At 35.5% G+C, this 19,787-nt stretch overlaps 1 protein-coding gene across 1 annotated transcript; it reads left to right on the top strand.

Annotated features, from left to right (window-relative positions):
* The first annotated feature begins 6,539 nt into the window (after positions 1-6,539).
* Positions 6,540-7,797, top strand: LOC148195772 (uncharacterized). The gene is made up of 2 exons (XM_088095286.1): positions 6,540-7,089; positions 7,307-7,797. The coding sequence occupies exons 1-2, from the start codon at positions 6,540-6,542 to the stop codon at positions 7,795-7,797; spliced, it is 1,041 nt and encodes a 346-aa protein (XP_087951412.1).
* Positions 7,798-19,787: the final 11,990 nt, after the last annotated feature.

Here is a 19,787-nt window from a genome sequence, read left to right as displayed (position 1 = left end):
CAACCAAAATGAAAAAATATTTGCACCAAGATTTTTACATTAGCCATTTGGTGCTATAAAGAGTGCATTCCAACCATCAAATCTGAAAAACCAGACTTTGAAAATTTTCCCAAAACTTCGCATCATGCACCAACTTACCCAACTTTTACCACCAAACTTGGCTAGCTTCAAAACCAACCAAAATGAAAACTTTCTTGCACCAAGATTTTTAAAATAGCCATTTGGTGCTATAAAGAGTGCATTCCAACCATCAAATCTCAAATACCAAGACTTTAAAAATTTCCCAAAACTTGGCACCATGCATCAACTAATGCAAGTTTCACCACCAAACTTGGCTGGCTTCAAAACCAACCAACAAGACAAATTTCTTGCACCAAGACTCTTACAGTAGTCCTTTTGGAACATAAACAGTGCATTTCAAACCTTAAGTCTCAAAAACCAAAACTTTGAAAATTTCCCAAATCTTGGCACAAGAATATAGTCTTTGGCCTTCTACAAAGTATTCGCAGCCTCAAAACCAAAAAACATACAATTTTTTTTAGAGCAACTTAGAAAAGAAAAAGAGATTAAAATTTCGTTTAAGATGAAGGGGAGGGACAAATCAAAGCGACAAGGGATGAATGGATCGTGGCAACAAGACCGTTATGCCACTTACAATACCCCGTCGCGTATTTAAGTCGTCTACAAAGGATTCTACATTTCGCTTGATAGGAATTACGCTTCAAGGATGTTGATAGGGGGAGCAATATGAGTGTTGAACTCAATCCCTGATGTGTTTGTTTTTGAAGATGACAACACATTGATAGTAACAACACATAGATGTTGTATTAACACAACATAAATATGTTTTTGTGTGATGAAATACATAACTTTTTGGAATTTTACTTGAGACTCTTAAAGGGCTTAACCAAAAATATTATCTCAACAACACTTTAACATTCTTGAGTGTTTAACTGATTATTTATTCTAGTTTAGCATAACTTTCATAGACACTTTCACTTGGAAATCTTTTTGTGTTGCGTCTCATTTAGGTCTAATATGTTTTTCTAAGGCTTTTCCTATGTTACTAGATGATTATGGATTTTGAGCCTAACACTTATGTTTCTACTATCCTTATATTCTAGTTATAGCATCTTCAAATTCTTATTTCGTTTAATGTTATTTTGTTAAACTTCAAAACATATGAGAGTGTTTAGGCATATAAGTTTTATAGACGATTTTGTCTTAGTATTTTAGAATTGCTAGTGAAGTTATAACATCATTTGGTTTGGTATTGTTAAAAACATTGATGATCAATGTGTTCACAAATTAGCAAATTCCTAATAAGCACACATCATCTCCATAAACACAAAATAATTCCTCTACTTTTATTATGCATGAAATCTACTATCTTCGCGTTTTCGTTATAGTACCGGATTTGACAATGTTGATGTTGGAGTTGCTCAACTTAAGGAAGGGATGAATCACTCCATAATCACTTTGGGCTCTCTAAACCCTCTTAATTTTATTACATGTTTATATTTATTTGGATGATGTTAACTATTATTTATTTATAAATTACTTATACGTTTATATATATATATATATATATATATATATATATATATATATATATATATATATATATATATATAAACGTGCAAATAAATTATATGCAAATAATTTATTTTTTTTATTTCTTATAATCTTAATTGGAGACATTAGTACAGTGCGTTGAAAAATAGTAATAAGAATTATAAGAATACTTAAAATTACATAAATAATTATGATAAATAATTATGTTTATTGTGGATTGGCGAGTTTCCATGACATTTTGAAATGTGGTGTAGCGTCCCAACAAGTGCTGACTAGGTTTGAAGGCTGATAGCCAATTTTAGAAGACTATAAAGACTCTTTAATATCCTTAATATAGGAGGTATGGAACTAGATTAACGAAAGTACTAAATTGATGTGAAACGATTAAAAAAATACTAACTAAACAATTAACTTTCTTGACAATTTATTTATTATAATTTTATCTCATAAAATCTTTCATAAAGATAATTTATAGTGTGTGGTCATTGTTCTAAAACAAATATTATTAATGGGAAAAGAAAAACAATAATAGTTAAGTCAAACTTGGTCCTTAAATTATTTGCACTTATTCTCCTAGTTGATCTCAAATAGATAAGTGTGCTATTAATACACATATTAACTTATATATTATTTTTACTTAGTAGGTACATCTTTTATATGAAAATTCTAATGTTGCTTCGTAAAACAAGTGGTTGGAGAGAGAACAACAAATAAAATCATAACTTGCAAATACAGTACCTTTGTTTCAATATTTCCTTTACATACATTTTAAAGACACAATATAAAAAAAAAAGGGATTTTATAACAGTTTTATTATAACTGGCAAAATTTATCTGTTATAATAAGTTAGTTAATGGCATCTTCGTAATAAAATTGAGAATTATTATAACGTGATTTTATAAATCTGTTATAATATATAAGGCGGTGACAAAATTTCAAATTTTGTTTAAAATGTATTGTACCGTATCTAGATAAATCTGTCGTAATAAATTATTTTAAAATTGTTAAAAATATAGTATCTAGATAAATCTGTAATGAAATTAAAAGTCATCTTATAATAAGATATTTTGGTTTTCTTTGCAAGAAATGAAACGCAAATTTAAAGATAAATAATTAATGTTAAAAAAAATGCTAAATGCCTGCGAGTGAATCATCTCTTAGGAGTAAAGAATTGGAACTGTTATATATATTGAGTGATGGACATTTACACGACTAAGTGCCTGAACCAAAAATAAATGTTAAGAACTAAAATAAGGGTCTTTATTTAGTATTATAAGGATAAAAATATTCAGGTTTGAATTAGGATTTCATTTTATTTTATTTTCTATTTAAGGTAAAATTAGAAATTCTTTTTATTATTATTAAGTGTTAGTATAAGGGTGGTTGTTTCATAGTTGAGCGTGTGACTAGTATTATGTGTTAGCCTTTGATCCACAATGTTTCTATACTCTAAGAATCCTGTCTATACTAAGAATTGGTGATGTTTCCCTTCTCACATGACACTAAGAATCCTGTCTATACTCTTAACATACCAAAAATCGTCCCCCACACACTAGTGCAGTAAGACAAAATGGCACCGGTTGCTTTTGTTTATAGGCACCGGTTCTACAACCGGTGCATATTCAAACAAGGTAAAAAGTGTACATTTTATGCCTCGGTTATGAACTGCGACGTAAAGGATACGATTACGTCTCGTTTCATTGTAACCGATGTCGTAAGTTTTTTTTTTTTTAATCCTGCTACACTCTTCCACCATTTTGAAACAATTCACACAAGATTAAACAGAACCCTCATCATTTTTGTAACATGTTTCATCTGCAAAAGAGACCAAAAAACCCAATTCAGAACAGAGTCAAAGCTGGATGATGAATCTATGTTCCCCCTCCTTTGAGGTCCAAGAGTCCATAACTGAAAAATTGAACAACAAAAATATGCATGTTAGAAGATCAAGAACGAGATTGACAGATCCAAAATGGTGTTTCCAATGTCTCTGGATCCAAAAAGAACACCAAGACAAGATCCAAAAAAATTTCACATACCAAGCCACAGGACCACTGCTGCGATGACCACTGCCGCGATGACCAGGACCGTGGGAGCAACTGCGGCAACAGAGACAACGCGCCACGGCGGTGTAGCAAGAATCCAGCGGGGAGGCAGCGGCAGCAGGAAGACCACGCGACGATGGCGGCAGTGGCAGTGACGTTGTGGATGCAACGGGGAGGCACCAGCGTGACGTTGTGGAGCAGATCTGGAGCGGATCTGAAGCGGATCTGGAGCGGCTTGGCGATTTGGGCTTGGCGATCTGGAGCGGTGGATCTGGAGGAGGCAGCGGCGGCAGCAGCGACAGCAGCAGCGGCGGCAGCAGTGGCGGAGGCTAGAGCGCGGAGGGGAAGAGGGAGAGCGCGGAGGGGAAGAGGGAGAGGGCGGAGGGGAAGAGGGAGAGGGCGAAGGGGAAGAGGGAGAGCGCGGAGGGGAAGAGGGAGAGCGCGGAGGGGAAGAGGGAGAGCGCGGAGGGGAAGAGGGAGAGCACGGAGGGGAAAAGGGAGAGCGTGGAGGGGAAGAGGGAGAGCGCGGAGGGGAAGAGAGAGAGCCCGAGAAAGAAGCAGTCGCTGTGCAAATGTACAAATGTGCAGATTAAAAATCAAAACGTGAATAGGCAACGGTCGTCTGTCAACCCGAGGCAATATGGTCTTTTTAGAGAAAAAGTGCGCAGGTATAGGTTTCGGGTCTTATTTAACCGAGGCAATATCATCGTATAGGTTTCGGGTCTTCTTTTAACCGAGGCAATATCATCATTCTGTCTCGGGTCTAGATATAACCGAAGTATATAATCTTTTACGCTTCGAGTTTTTCTTAATCGATGCGTATATGACGCGTTAAATTGCACTTTTTCTACTAGTGACAACAACAAAAACCTCCTAACCAACCAACTAACTATTTGTTTTCTTCCTTCTTACATAGACATTTAGTTACCTAGAATGAAAAATAACTCATTCCTAAGAACCTAACAATCAATTTCACCAAGACCAAAGAAAAATGACGATATGTGAATTTGCATTTTCAGCATATTTCATTATGTTTAAGCATTGAATTTACATACTTAGGTATATAGGATCATGATTAGATTTGTACCATTGCATCAAACCCAAAATTCTGCATGTTCATGATTGTTGTCACAAGCTATTTTGGTTCGCTTTGCTGTCAAATTTGGTTTGGTAAGTGATTTTCGGATTTTTGAGTTTTTAGCCCAGTTTTTAGAAGAAATGATACTTGCGTCCTCTTTATACTTGTTGCCTCTCTATATATTTGTTAAGTAAGTCATTTATACCATTTTACTCAACAATTGTCATCTTTTTTGTGTCTTAGGTAAAATATGTAATTTGGGAAGCACCATCCACCACGAGGCTATTAAAGATGATATGTTGCTAGTGGTGGTTGTAGATATTAGAGGTGTAAGTTTTCCTTTCTATTTTGATTCCTTCCTATATTATTATTATTATGATGTGATGGATGTCTACCTTTTGTATAGGTCTTTGGAAGCTCATTCAAGGTTGCGGGGTGTTCCATCTATTTCTAGGAAGAAGATGCAAATAATCACACCTAATGTAAGAGAAGGAACCGAACTTCTTTTATTTTAAGTGTTAGTAGAAACTTGGCTACAATTCAATAGTGTATGTACATTAATGTAATATTTGGATTTAATATATAGTTTCATGTATAAATGATAGTATTAAATATTAGACTATTTAATATTTGAAATGAATTCTATTTTGTTAGTTTCATTAAATTTGTTTATTTGAAGCTATATTGATTATAAATTGATTGGATGAGATGATAATACAAGAATATTATTATAATTTCATTGGATGTCAAATGTAATAATCGATTATTTTTTAAAAAAAACATATATTATAACGTACTAATCAATGTAAGTTATGATACGTTGATTACATATTATAACGTACAAAAATATATACGTAATAATAGATCACATATTATAATGTACAAAAACTTCTACGTTATAATACCTTCTACCCTATTATAACAGACAAATGAAAATTTGCTATAATAAACTGCGCATATTATGATGTATTTCAGAAACTACGTTATAATATATTGAACATATTATAACGTAAATTTCTGCTACGTTATAAAATGCGCAGAATTATTATATCGCCCAGAACTATGTCCCCAGTAACTACGTTATAAAAGATCATTTTTGTACGTTATAAAATGTCATTTTTCCACTAGTGATAGTTTTTGGATTCGTTATGGATCCTTCTAGACATATTAGTACGTGTCTGGGACAATTAAAACTTTGGCATGTTTTTTTTTTTTACTTTTCATTGATGATTTGTTGAGGAAACTTGATTATTTCGCCTACTAATAGATTCTCCTAAGCATTAAAATATTATTATCCCAACTAAATTCATGACATGTGTGTGTGAGTACATAAGTTTTCAGTCGTATCAATTAATATGGTACATTAATTGCATTTTCTTTTCACCGATAGATTAGCTTTTAGTTATAAGTATGTGCATAATCTTATTAGGAAATATAAGTCAGTGTTATTTTGCTCTACAGGTGTTTATATTACAGCATGACAGATGTCCCTTGTAATCTGTATATAACAAACACGCGGGTCCTCATATTTAAATAATGCAGTATCATTCATTCAATATCCATTTTTCTCTCGTTCTCTAATCTTTCTCTGCCACTTGGTGCACATCTTCTTTTGCTAGTCCAACAGAACTAGTATCCAGAGCTTAGATTGAAGACTTGGGAGCTTCAGAAATCATCAAGGCTTGGCGGAGGCTTGGCGGAAAGATGGTTGAAGCAAGAAGAAAATCAAGACTGTGTTTCTTGGTGAAAGTTTGAAAGTGGGAAGCATGGCCGGCAGTGACATCTCATCAACTAATCTACCAATTCTCACGGAGAAAAATTGAAGTAGATGGAGTACTCAGATGAGAGTATTATTCAGATACCAAGATGTGAATGAGGTGGTCGAAGGAGAGTTTCAAGAACTGCCGACGGGTGCCGCAGATGAAAGAAAGGTTGAGGAAAGAAAGAAGGATAATAAAGCATGCGTGGATGATGCGCACTTCAAAAAGATCCAACATGCAAAGACGGCGAGAGAAGCGTGGAGCATTCTTATTATATGTCATACTGCAGGGGAGAAAATAAAGAAGGTCAAATTACAGACATTGAGAAGGCAGTATGAATTGTTGCAGATGTTGAAGGGTGATAGAGTCAGAGAATATTTTGATAAAGTGGTTGCCATAACCAATCAAATGAAGGGATGTGGGGACGTCATCACAGATCTAATGGTGATTGAAAAAATCATGAGATCCTTACCTCAGAGATTTGACTACATAGTTGTGGCTATAGAGGAGTCGAGAGAGCTGGAAAAGATGAAAATAGAAGAGTTGCAAAACTCTCTAGAAGCACATGAGATTAGGATGTTGGAGAGAAATCCTATCAAGATTAATGAACAAGCACTAAAGGTTCATCATGGCAAGAGTGATACAAAGAAGAAACAAAAGAAAGGGAAAGAAAAAAAAAGGAAATTAGAAGGCGTGCAGACCAAAAAATGATCAAGAAGATGAGTCGGATGTAGTAGAGGGCAAAGGCAAATCTGAAAATTTTCGAAAAAAGAAAGATAAGAGAAGCATTGAGTGCTTTAATTGTCATAAGTATGGACATTATGCATATGAATGATATGCTAATAAAGAAAAACAAAAGGGGAAACAAGAGAAGGAAGCTTATGTTGCTCAAGAAAATTCAGATTCTAAGCCTTTAACTCCGATGGTGACTACCACTCCTGAAGGTCCAAGCTCGCAAATTAAGTCCTCGTATCTTGATTCTGGGTGCTCAAACCACATGACCTGTCATAAGGAGTGGCTAATCAATTTTGATTCATCAAAGAGAAGTAAGGTAAAATTTGTTGATGATAGCACTCTAAAAGTGGAAGGAATAGGCGATGTGTTAGTAAGAAGGAAGAATGGATCACATGATGTGATCACTGATGTTCTATTTGTTCCTGACATGAAGTGTAACCTACTGAGTATTGGCCAATTGGTGGAGAAAGGGTTCACGGCTGTGATGGGAAATTGTGATATGATGGAACTTCTTGATGAGAACAAGAATTTAATCTTGAGATGCAAGATTTTAAAGAATAGAACATTTCAAATTAATATGAATGCAGTAGAAAATCTGCAGTGAGTGCATGAGTGCTGTGAAGAAAGATAAAGATTGGATTTGGCACCTAAGGTTTGGCCATTTGAATTTCAAAGACCTGAAGCACCTTGGTGAGAAAAACATGGTATCTGGAATGCCGAGAATCACTATACCTGAGAGTGTATGTGAATCATGTTTGGCTAGTAAACAAACCAGAAAACCATTCAAGTCGCAGATGAGAACAAGAGCAAAAGATTGCTTGGAGGTGGTGCATTCTGACATATGCGGACCGTTTGAGGTGTCTTCTTTGGCTGGAAACAGATACTTTATAACTTTATGAATTCAGCAGAATGCTTTGGATATATGTGATCAAAGTAAAGAGTGATGCACTTGATGTCTTCATAAAGTTCAAAGCATATACAAAATTCTTAGAATCGCTGCAACGGAATTATTAGTGTGGAACAAACCAAGAGGGGGGGTGAATTGGTTATATACTTTTATTGTGCCTTTTATTATTTTTCTCTTAATTTTTCTTACTGGGCAGATAATTAAATATAAATGACAGAGTAAGGGAAAGAGAAAAATTGCACAGGTGATTTTATCCTGGTTCAGATCACTCGGATCCTACGTCCAGTCACTTATCTCAAACAAGATAAACCTTTTTCACTAACACAAAACAGTTACAAATATTAATCACAAAGAAAAACAATTTGTAAGAGTTTAGAAATACCACCTCTCTTGAAACCACAAGAGACGAACTTACACTTCCTTTGAATATTCACAAAGGATGACCACCTCCTTCGAATGCTTCACGAAGGATGATTCTCTTCCAGGCACTTCCTCGGATACACCAAGGATGAACAAGCTATTCCTCTGTCACCGAAGTAGCACTTCAGGACTTTGCAGACAAGAGTTTCCTTAGCTCCAACAATCTCACAGAGTTCTCAAAGAGTTCAGAGATGTTTTTCACAAGGGAAGAGTTCTTTTTTGAGATAAAGAGTGAGCCATCTTATAGACTCAGCCTAATACCCTTCCATTCTTCGAAAACGGGCCATCTAACGCATTTAATCGATTAACACAAGTATTAATCGATTAAAATGAGTACAACGGCTAGTTTTTCAAATCTGAAACCCCCAACGGCTAATGTTAATCGATTATTCTCAGGAATAATCGATTAACTAATCGATTATTATTAGCTTTAATCGATTATTACAGGGGCAATTGGGTTTTCAGTGCCAGCCTCGTTTTAATCGATTAAAACTGGGTTTAATCGATTAAAACAGCTTGTGGATGATTCTCAACAGTAAATAAATCAAATATAAATTACAAGAATCAACCCTAATACATATTTGAGCACTATTACATCAACTTTGATTATTATAAAAGCTTTATAAAATACAGAGATCTTCAATTTGTCTTTATGGATCTTGACTTGTGCAAATCTGTTCATCATCAAAACTTCATCTTTGATTTTTGCTAACATTCTCCCCCTTTTTGATGATGATCAAAAATTCTTCTGAGTTTAAAGCTTTTTAATAATCTGAAACAACCACAACTTACAAAAGGAGAGATTAATAGAAAAATAAAGAAATAAAGAGTTTAAACTATCTTCTCCCCCTTTTTGATCATAAGAAAAAAAAACATGTGCTCCCCCTTAATAAAAAGAAATTATGCATAGAAGAAAAAGAAATGAACAACAACTTTTTATTGAATTTAAAAAAAAAATGCATACAATCATAAAGATAAACAACAAAACAAACAAAGAGGATCTAGAAATCATCACTTGCGTCACTATTAAAGTGACGCTCGAATCCTGAAATCCTAGTGTCTAGATGCCTGAGATGAGTACATATTTCTTCGTGGCGAGTGTTTTGAATGTTCATCATCTCATTTTGGAGGCGAGCCATCTCAATCATTTGTCTAGAGAGACTCTCTAGACTATATTCCTCATGCACATGAGATGGGCCAGCAACATGTGTGGGGTCAGGCATGGGGATATCCGCAGCTTCGTCTTCATTTTCTTGCCCACCAATGGCATCCTCAGGGTGGATGTAGGAGAGTCCTTGTTTGATAAAACCCATTTGCCTCAGGGAGTTATCTCCAACCTTATGACCCGGAAGGACAGTCTCATGATGTTCATTTGTGACATCTACTCCTTTGTACTCACAAATTTGGGATACAAGAAGAGGATATGGAAGAGGTGCAACATCAAACCTTTTGGCCTTGAACATTATGTTCTGAAGTATTCCATACATAATGATGAGATCAGTCTCAGAGCATTGGGCATGATTTGACCCTCTAGGGCACAAAAGCCACACAATAAGGTAATGCAAGAGGCGTTCTTCCATCTTGAGTCCACCAGCAAGGAAGAGACGAGCATTGTGTTGTCGAGGATTGCGGAGAAATGACTGGTACACCACTATCTTGTTGAATTGAGCAAAGTCATTCGGAATAATTTGAGAATTTTCTAAAACAGGGACTTTTGCTACATTTGTCCAAATGTCATTGTCCAAGACAATGTCCACACCTTTCACCCTTGTTTGGAAAACCCCATCACGAACCTTTAAATTAAAATAGAAGATGCGCACAAGATCCGGATGGAACCTTCCACGGAGTTACATTATGTGTTGAACTCCTTGTTCAATGATGAGATTGGGAAAGGAGAAGTTGTAGGATGTATACCAAGCGAGATCAATGAATTTTTGTTTGATGAGCTTCCTTTCCTTCCAAAATTGTGAGAATGACTATTGATCTTGCTCATCGGAAAGCCACCCTTCTATGGTAGCATCTCTTCTACGAACATTACTCTCCGAAACTCCACTTGTTTTTCTTCTCCTTCTTCTTGAAGGTTCAGCCATTGAGATGGATGGATAGCAAAGATTTTGGTGAAAGAAAGGAGAGAGCAAGAGGAATATGCTCAAGATTGGTTCAAGTATGGAAAGTGGGGACCAAGTGGGGTATAAATAGGCTTAAGAATGCTCCCCAACGTTCAGATTTTGGGATTTTGCCCGTTAATAGCCGTTGGCAACGGCTAGTTTAACGAAAACTGCAACATTTTTTTCGAAAAAAAACAGTCTGGAGCGCATTTAATCGATTAAAATGGATTTTAATCGATTACGTAATCGATTAATACTTGGATTAATCGATTAAACCGTTCATAAATGTATAGGTAATGCTTTTAATCGATTTACACGCAGATTAAACACGGTAAGCAACGAAAAACGCAATATTAAGTCCAAGAATGCCTATTTTACTAATTCTAATATGCCTAGATCTCTTCTAAGCTCAAAAAATCTATCCTTAGGCAATGCTTTGGTGAAAATGTCCGCTAATTGATGCTTAGAATCTATGAATTCCATTTCACAATCGTCTTTTTGGACATGGTCTCTAATGAAGTCATGCCTAATTTCTATATGCTTGGTTCTAGAATGCATGATAGGATTTTTGGTAAGTTTTATAGCACTTGTGTTATCACACTTAAGCGGAATATGATCTAAATGAATATCATAGTCTTCTAATTGCTGTTTCATCCATAAGATTTGTGCACAACAACTACCCGCAACAATGTATTCAGCTTCAGTGGTTGACAAGGCTACACAGGCTTGTTTCTTAGAGTGCCAAGAGACTAAGGAACTACCTAAAAAGTGACAGGTTCCACTAGTGCTTTTCCTATCTATCTTACAACCTCCATAATCAGCATCAGAAAAGCCTACAAGACTAGGCTCAGCTCCTGAAGGATACCATAAACCAAAGGATGTTGTCCCCTTAAGGTATTTAAAAATGCGTTTTACTACAATAAGATGAGACTCTCTAGGGCTTGACTGATACCTAGCACACACACATACACTTTGCATGATATCAGGTCTACTAGCAGTAAGATATAATAGAGAGCCAATCATACCTCTGTATTTGGTCTTACTTACCTCTTTACCTGTCTCATCTTTGTCTAAGTAGCAGGATGTTCCCATGGGAGTTGATGCTTCTTTAGCATTGTCCATCTCAAACTTTTTAAGGATTTCCCTGCAATACTTGATTTGAGATATAAAGGTTCCTTCCTCCATTTGTTTGATTTGGAGTCCGAGGAAGAAAGTAAGTTCTCCCATCATTGACATCTCAAATTCTCTCCGCATGGACTTAGCAAAATTCTCGCAAAGAGTTGCGTTAGATGAACCAAAAATAATATCATCTACGTATACTTGAACAATTAGAAAATGTTTTCCAATTCTTTTAATAAATAATGTTGAATCAATTTTTCCTCTGTTGAAACCATTTTCTACAAGAAAATTGCTAAGACGTTCATACCAAGATCTAGGTGCTTGTTTTAAACCATATAGTGCTTTCTTTAATTTGTAGATGTGATTTGGGTTTTTAAAATCCTCAAAATTAGGTGGTTGTTCAACAAATACATCTTCCTTGATATAACTGTTTAGAAAAGCACTTTTAACATCCATTTGAAATAATTTAAATTTCATTATAGATGCATAAGCAAGAAGTAGGCGTATTGCCTCTAACCTGGCAACTGGAGCGTATGTCTCATCATAATCTATACCTTCTTCTTGACTATATCCTTTTGTCACAAGCCTAGCTTTATTCTTGGTGATGTTTCCTTCTTCATCCAGTTTGTTTCTGAACACCCACTTTGTTCCAATTACTTGATGAGTGTCTTTTCTGGGAATTAATTCCCACACTTGATTTCTTTCAAACTGGTTGAGTTCTTCTTGCATTGCGATACACCATTTTTCATCTTGAAGGGCTTCTTTAATATTCTTTGGTTCAATCTGTGACACAAAAGCAACATTCATACAATAATTTACAATATTACTTCTTGTGTTTACCCCTTGTGTGATATCGCCAATTATGTTGTCCAAAGATAATCCTTTAGGTTGTCGCCATATTTTATTTAAATCTTCATCTTGAGGATTGTCATGATTCTTCTCTTCATTTGTCTCCTTTGATGAATCTTCACGTGTTCCTGCATCAGATTCTTCTGACTCAAGAGGTTTTGCCTCAAGGTCCACAATTTCATCAAAAGTAACATGTATGGATTCCTCTATTGTGAACGTTTTCCTATTAAAAATTCTATATGCTTTGCTTGTTAAAGAATATCCAAGAAAAATTCCTTCATCAGCTTTTGAATCAAATTTTCCCAAATTTTGTTTTCCATTGTTTAAAACATAGCATTTGCATCCAAAAATTTTTAAATGGGAAACATTTGGTTTTCTATTTTTGAAAAGCTCGTAAGGAGTACGTTTTAAAATAGGTCGAATTATCATTCTATTTAAAACATAACAAGCAGTACTCACAGCATCAGCCCAAAATTGTTTAGGAACATTATTTTCATTTAACATAGTACGAGCAAGTTCCTCTAAGGATCTATTCTTTCTTTCTACAACTCCATTTTGTTGGGGAGTTCTAGGTGAAGAAAAGTTATGAGAAATACCATGTTCTTCACAAAAATTTTCAAATAATTCATTTTGAAATTCACCACCATGGTCACTTCTAATAGCTTTTATTCTTAGATCCTTTTCATTTTGAATTAAAACAGCAAACTTTTTAAATTCTTTAAAAGCTTCACTTTTAAGAGTGAGAAACACAGTCCAAGTATATCTTGAAAAATCATCAACAATAACCAAAGCATAATAGTTTTCACCAAAACTTTTTATCCTTGAAGGACCAAATAAATCCATATGTAAAAGTTCTAAAGGTTTTAAAGTAGAAACAATATTTTTTGAATGAAAGGAATTTTTAACTTGTTTACCCTTTTGACATGCATCACACAATTTATCTTTTACAAACTTTAATTTAGGTAAACCAATTATTAGATCTCTAGATATAAGTTTGTTTAATTGTTGCATATGTATATGAGCAGCACACCTATGCCATAACCATGGGTTTTCCTCTTTAACAACTAAACATGAAATATTTTTATTTGATGCATTTTCTAAATCAATTAAATAAATATTATTATGTCTAACTCCTTTTAATGCAATTTCAGAAGAATCATTCTTAAAAATAGTGCAAGAATTCTTCTCAAAGGTTACCTTGAATCCTTTGTCGCACAGTTGACTTATGCTAATTAAGTTATGCCTTAGTCCTTCTACATATAACACGTCTTTGATCGTCAAGGTGTCTTTGCTTCCTATATCCCCTTTTCCAAGAATTCTTCCTTTGTTGTTGTCACCATAGGTAACACAGCCTTGTTCCTTTTCTTTAAAATTTGTGAACTTCGTCTTGTCTCCTGTCATGTGTTTTGAGCAACCACTATCGAGACACCACATGACTTTTCTTGATTTCTGTAATACCTGCAAAAAAAAACAAACAAGTTGTTTTAGGTACCCAACTTCTTTGTATGGGTCCTTTTGGGTTAGATTCAAATTATTTAGCAACCCAAACATATCTTCCACTAGAAACACCAAAACGTTTAATTCTGCATTTGTTTGAGGTATGACCTTTTCTCATGCAGTAAAAACAGGATACAGCATTTGTGTTTCTGTTAATCGTTCCTTTTTCTACCCATGCTCTGCGGGTTCTATATTTATTTTTAGGAACAAATTTCTTAGCAGCTTTATTTTCAGAGATTTTACTACATTCTCCAGTAGTTGTATTTACAGAAAAATATTTGAATTTTATGCAAGATTCACATTCATTATTAGCAATATATTTTTCTTTTTCATAATATAAAACTTTACTTTTCAAATTTCTGATTTCTTCTGCTTGATATAAAAATTTATTTTTCAAACTTCTATTTTCTTCAGACAAATTTGTAAATTCAGTTTTCAAAGCATCATTTATTTTAGAGAGATTTTCAGAAGTAAACTTCAAATTTTCATTTTCTTCAAGAAGGTTGTCAAATTCATATTTTAAATTTTTAAAATCCTTTTTCAGCTTTTTATGAGAAATATCTAATTTTTTAGATTCAATTAATAATGCAGCATAAGTTTCATCCAACTCATCTTCATCAATGTGACTATCATTATCAGAATAGTGTGAATTACTTACTTGGCTGACATTATCATCATCTGCCATCAAACAGATGTTTGCTTCTTCATCTGAGTCGCTTGAATCTGAAATAGTCTCATTGTCGTCTTCCCATGCATTGTAGGCCTTCTTTTTCTTGAAGAATCTTTTCTCCTTTTTGTCTTCACCCTTCTTTTGATTTGGGCAGTCTGCTTTTAGATGCCCCTTTTCTCCACAGCCGTAGCATCGGTAATTTGAGGAAGATACTTGATTATCTTTCTTTTTGTATCTAAATCTTCCTTTACCTTTAGACTTCATGAACCTGTTTAATCTTTTGATCACAAGACTTAAATTTTCCTCTTCGTCTGAGTCTTCATCTTTCGATTTACCTTTGCTTCTTTCAACCTCCGACTTTAATGCCAAACTCTTCTTGTTGTTTTTGACTTTTGCTTCTTCTTCATCAAGTCTTCCAAGATCTAGTTCATGTTCCCTCAACTTTCCAAAGAGTGCCGCCATAGTCATGGTGTTGAGGTTTTGTGACTCCGAGATTGCAGTCACCTTTGGTTGCCACGACCTGTCTAAAGACTTCAAGATTTTAATGTTAAGTTCATCGGTATCAAATGACTTACCCAATCCAATGAGATGATTGACAATGTTGGTGAAGCGTTTTTGAACGTCTGAAATTGTTTCTCCTTGCTTCATCCGGAACATTTCATACTCTTGGATTAAGGAGTTCTTCCTTGCCCTCTTTACATCATTTGTTCCTTCATGCGTCACTCTGAGTACGTCCCACATTTCTTGAGCAGTTTTGCAGACAAAGACCTTGTAGAACTCATCAACAGTCAACGCTGATGCAATGATATTCCGGGCTTTTACGTCATTCTGAAATCTTTTCTTTTCTTCAGTGGTCCATTGACCACGGGGCTTTGGTTCCTGTGTATTGTTAGTAGGAACAGAAGAGCCAGACGCAATAACATCCCAAATTTCACAATCAATAGATTCAATAAATATTTGCATTCTTACCTTCCAGAATGCATAGTTCTCACATGTGAATAGTGGGGGTCTATCGATTGATGCACCCTCTGCAAAGGTTTGATGTGATCCTTCCATTTGAATGACTATCAAAGCAAGCTCTGATGCCAATTGTTAGAATCGCTGCAACGGAATTATTAGCGTGGAACAAACCAAGAGGGGGGGGGGGTGAATTGGTTATATACTTTTATTGTGCCTTTTATTATTTTTCTCTTAATTTTTCTTACTGGGCAGATAATTAAATATGAATGACAGAGTAAGGGAAAGAGAAAAATTGCACAGGTGATTTTATCCTGGTTCAGATCACTCGGATCCTACGTCCAATCGCTTATCTCAAACAAGATAAACCTTTTTCACTAACACAAAACAGTTACAAATATTAATCACAAAGAAAAACAATTTGTAAGAGTTTAGAAATACCACCTCTCTTGAAACCACAAGAGACGAACTTACACTTCCTTTGAATATTCACAAAGGATGACCACCTCCTTCGAATGCTTCACGAAGGATGATTCTCTTCCAGGCACTTCCTCGGATACACCAAGGATGAACAAGCTATTCCTCTGTCACCGCGGTAGCACTTCAGGACTTTGCAGACAAGAGTTTCCTTAGCTTCAACAATCTCACAGAGTTCTCAAAGAGTTCAGAGATGTTTTTCACAAGGGAAGAGTTCTTTTTTGAGATAAAGAGTGAGCCATCTTATAGACTCAACCTAATACCCTTCCATTCTTCGAAAACGGGCCATCTAACGCATTTAATCGATTAACACAAGTATTAATCGATTAAAATGAGTACAACGGCTAGTTTTTCAAATCTGAAACCCCCAACGGCTAGTGTTAATCGATTATTCTCAGGAATAATCTATTAACTAATCGATTATTATTTGCTTTAATCAATTATTACAGGGGCAATTGGGTTTTCAGTGCCAGCCTCGTTTTAATCGATTGAAACTGGGTTTAATCGATTAAAACAGCTTGTGGATGATTCTCAACAGTAAATAAACCAAATATAAATTACAAGAATCAACCCTAATACATATTTGAGCACTATTACATCAACTTTGATTATTATAAAAGCTTTATAAAGTACAGAGATCTTCAATTTGTCTTTATGGATCTTGACTTGTGCAAATCTGTTCATCATCAAAACTTCATCTTTGATTTTTGCTAACAAAAACGGGAGAGTGGAAAGCAATTGAAGATCCTTCGAACTGATGGAGGAGGTGAATATACTTCCAGTGCATTCGAGAACTATTGTCAAACATGTGAAATTACACATGAGACCACTGCATCATATACTCCTCAACATAATGGGCTAGCAGAGAGGAGAAATAGGATAATCCTTAATATGGCCAGGAGCATGATTAAGGAGAAGGGATTGCCACGAAATTTGTAGGGTGAGGCAGTGTCAACATTTGTATACATTTTGAACATATGCCCTACAAAGAGGTTGGAAGAGAAGGTGTCGTGGGAGGTGTGGACAGGTGTTAAGCCAACTGTCAGCCATCTAAAAGTTTTTGGATCATTAGCTTTTATGCACATACTGGATCAGAAACGAACCAAGCTGTAGGATAAGAGTGAGGCGATGGTGTTTGTTGGCTATCACTCTACAGGTGCATATAAGCTTTATAATCAAATCACAAAGAAAATGATGTTAAGTAGGGATGTCGTGGTGTTTGAGAAGGAGAGCTGGGACTAGAATAAAATGCAAACGAGTCTGCTGAGAACAAAGGTGCATGGCCTTGTTGATAGTATCACCTCTGCAGAGACTGAAGAAGTTGCAGAGATAATTGATACGCCTCAAAACACTGGAGTCCAGAGACAACAGAGGCAAAGGGTAATGCCTCACAAGTTTTCTGATTTTGAAACATATTCTGATGCACAAATTGATGAAGGCAGAGATCTTGTGCATATGGCCTTAATGGCTGGAGCAGAACCGTTGAATGAAACCGAAGTTATGAAGCAACCAGTCTGGAGTAATGCGATGAAGGAGGAAATTAGATTCATAGAGAAGAATGGAACATAGAGATTGGTCGACCTTCCAGCTGGAAAACAATGTATTGAGGTGAAATGGATTTTCAAGAAAAAGTTGAATCCTAATGGATCAATTTCAAAACACAAGGCGAGACTTGTGGCTAAGGGATTTCTTCATAAGCAAGGGGTGGATTTCAACGAAGTATTTGCTCCAGTAGCACGGTTGGAGACCGTAAGATTGGTGGTAGTAGTGACTTGTGCAAGGGAGTGGTCACTGTTTCAACTTGATGTTAAATTTGCATTATTACATGGTCCCCTTGATGAGGAAGTGTATGTTATGCAGCCACCTGGATTCGTTAAGAAGAAGAAGGAACACCAGGTATACATACTGCAGAAGGCGCTCTATGGACTGAGACAAGCTCCCAAAGCTTGGAACAAGCGGATTGACTCATTCTTAATTAATCTAAAGTTCAACAAATGTATAATCGAGCAGGGATTTATGTAAAGGGAGATTCAGAGGAAGATTTGGTTATTATCTGCCTATATCTAGATGATTTACTGGTCACAGGATCAAATCCAGGAAGCATAGATGAATTCAAGAGAGTCATGGAAGCTAAATTTGAGATGATTGATTTGGGAAGATTGAGCTACTTCCTAGGGATGGAATTCTCCTATACAACCGCTGGATTAGTTTTGCATAAGAGGAAGTATGCAGTTGATTTACTGAAAAGATTTAACATGACAGAGTGCAATATCGCAAAGAGTCCTATGGAAGCCAATCTGAAGTTGATGCAGGATGACTCAGAGAAGGATGCGGATGAAACAAAGTTCAAGCAGATCATCGGTTCACTACGTTTTCTGTGTAATAGTAGACCAGATTTAGCTTTTTGTGTTGGAGTGATCAGCAGGTTTATGAGCAAACCAAAAGAATCTCATATGCAGGCTGCAAAGAGGGTGCTACGGTATATCAAAGGCACAGTGGACTATGGAGTGTTATTTCCTATTGGAAGAAAGAAAATTGCAAAAGGGATAACAAGTTACACAAACTCAGATTATGGAGGTGATCCGATGGAGAGAAAAAGCACTTCAGGTTATATCTTCATGGTGAATGATGCTCCCATTTCTTGGTGCTCTAAAAAGCAACAGGTGGTGGCACTCTCAAGTTGTGAAGCTGAGTATATTGCAGGAACCTTTGATGTTTGTCAAGCCGTGTGGATCAAAGAGCTAATGGAAGAGTTGAAGCTGCCTTCGGTAAAGCCAATTCAATTGAAGATTGATAATGTTTCAGCAATCAACTTGGCTAAGAATCCCATTAGTCATGGGAGGAGTAAACATATAGAAGTTAAATTTCATGAAAATCTTCTTTTGCTGGTCCAACAAATCTTTCATGAAAATGGTTTAAATTTTCTTTTGTTATTTGAAAAAAACAAAAACAGGCGTGTTTATTTGTTGAACATCGCTATCTATCTTAAATTCCAAATACTAATAATTAAGATCCTTGTGATCATTTTCACTTAGTTATGGGTTAAAATTCATTCCGTTGATTTTATATTCCCATATGTTTTCATTGGTATCCATTTTAACTTTCCAAGCAAACTGAATTTTTTTATTGTCCACACGTCTCCCTCCAACGACAAATTTGTTTGCTTTCTTCTCCGAAATGTTTTGGAAGCAAAGATGTGTTGATTCACCGAAGTGGGCAACTATTTGGTAAATGAATGAATGGAAAATAAACAAATGGGGCTTGACTTCTATGCCTTAACTTTTTGAAAACTTCAAAGTTCTGGAAATTAAGACATCCAAACACGTCTTTCGTAGTCGTCAATAATCACGCACTCGTATCAGCCATCGAAAGGGGAAAAGAAACAACTCAACATTCAAGAAAACAGAACCAATTTTCTAAAAGAAAGACATTTCTTTGATTATTTAATAATATGATAAAAGGAAATAAAATTAGGAATGATGTAAGACTTAGTAAACGTGTGAACCTTCCAAACGTGTCCAGAAGTCCATCTGGGACGCGTAGTTTTAACACTATATATACCCTCTTAGTTCCTTTCCAAAATCATTGTG

This window comes from Vigna umbellata, chromosome 7, assembly GCF_029865625.1.
Source record: "Vigna umbellata cultivar VRB3 chromosome 7, Vumbellata_1.0, whole genome shotgun sequence".
NCBI lineage: Eukaryota > Viridiplantae > Streptophyta > Magnoliopsida > Fabales > Fabaceae > Vigna > Vigna umbellata.
The sequence above is the reverse complement of the archived record's forward strand: the minus strand, read 5'-3'. Positions and strand labels throughout refer to the sequence as shown.

Coding starts and splice junctions, on each gene's coding strand:
- LOC148195772 (XM_088095286.1), top strand. CDS start 6,540: ATGAGAGTATTATTCAGATACCAAGATGTGAATGAGGTGGTCGAAGGA. Junction 7,090..7,306: donor AGCACTAAAGGTTCATCATG/GCAAGAGTGATA, acceptor ATGCTAATAAAG/AAAAACAAAAGGGGAAACAA.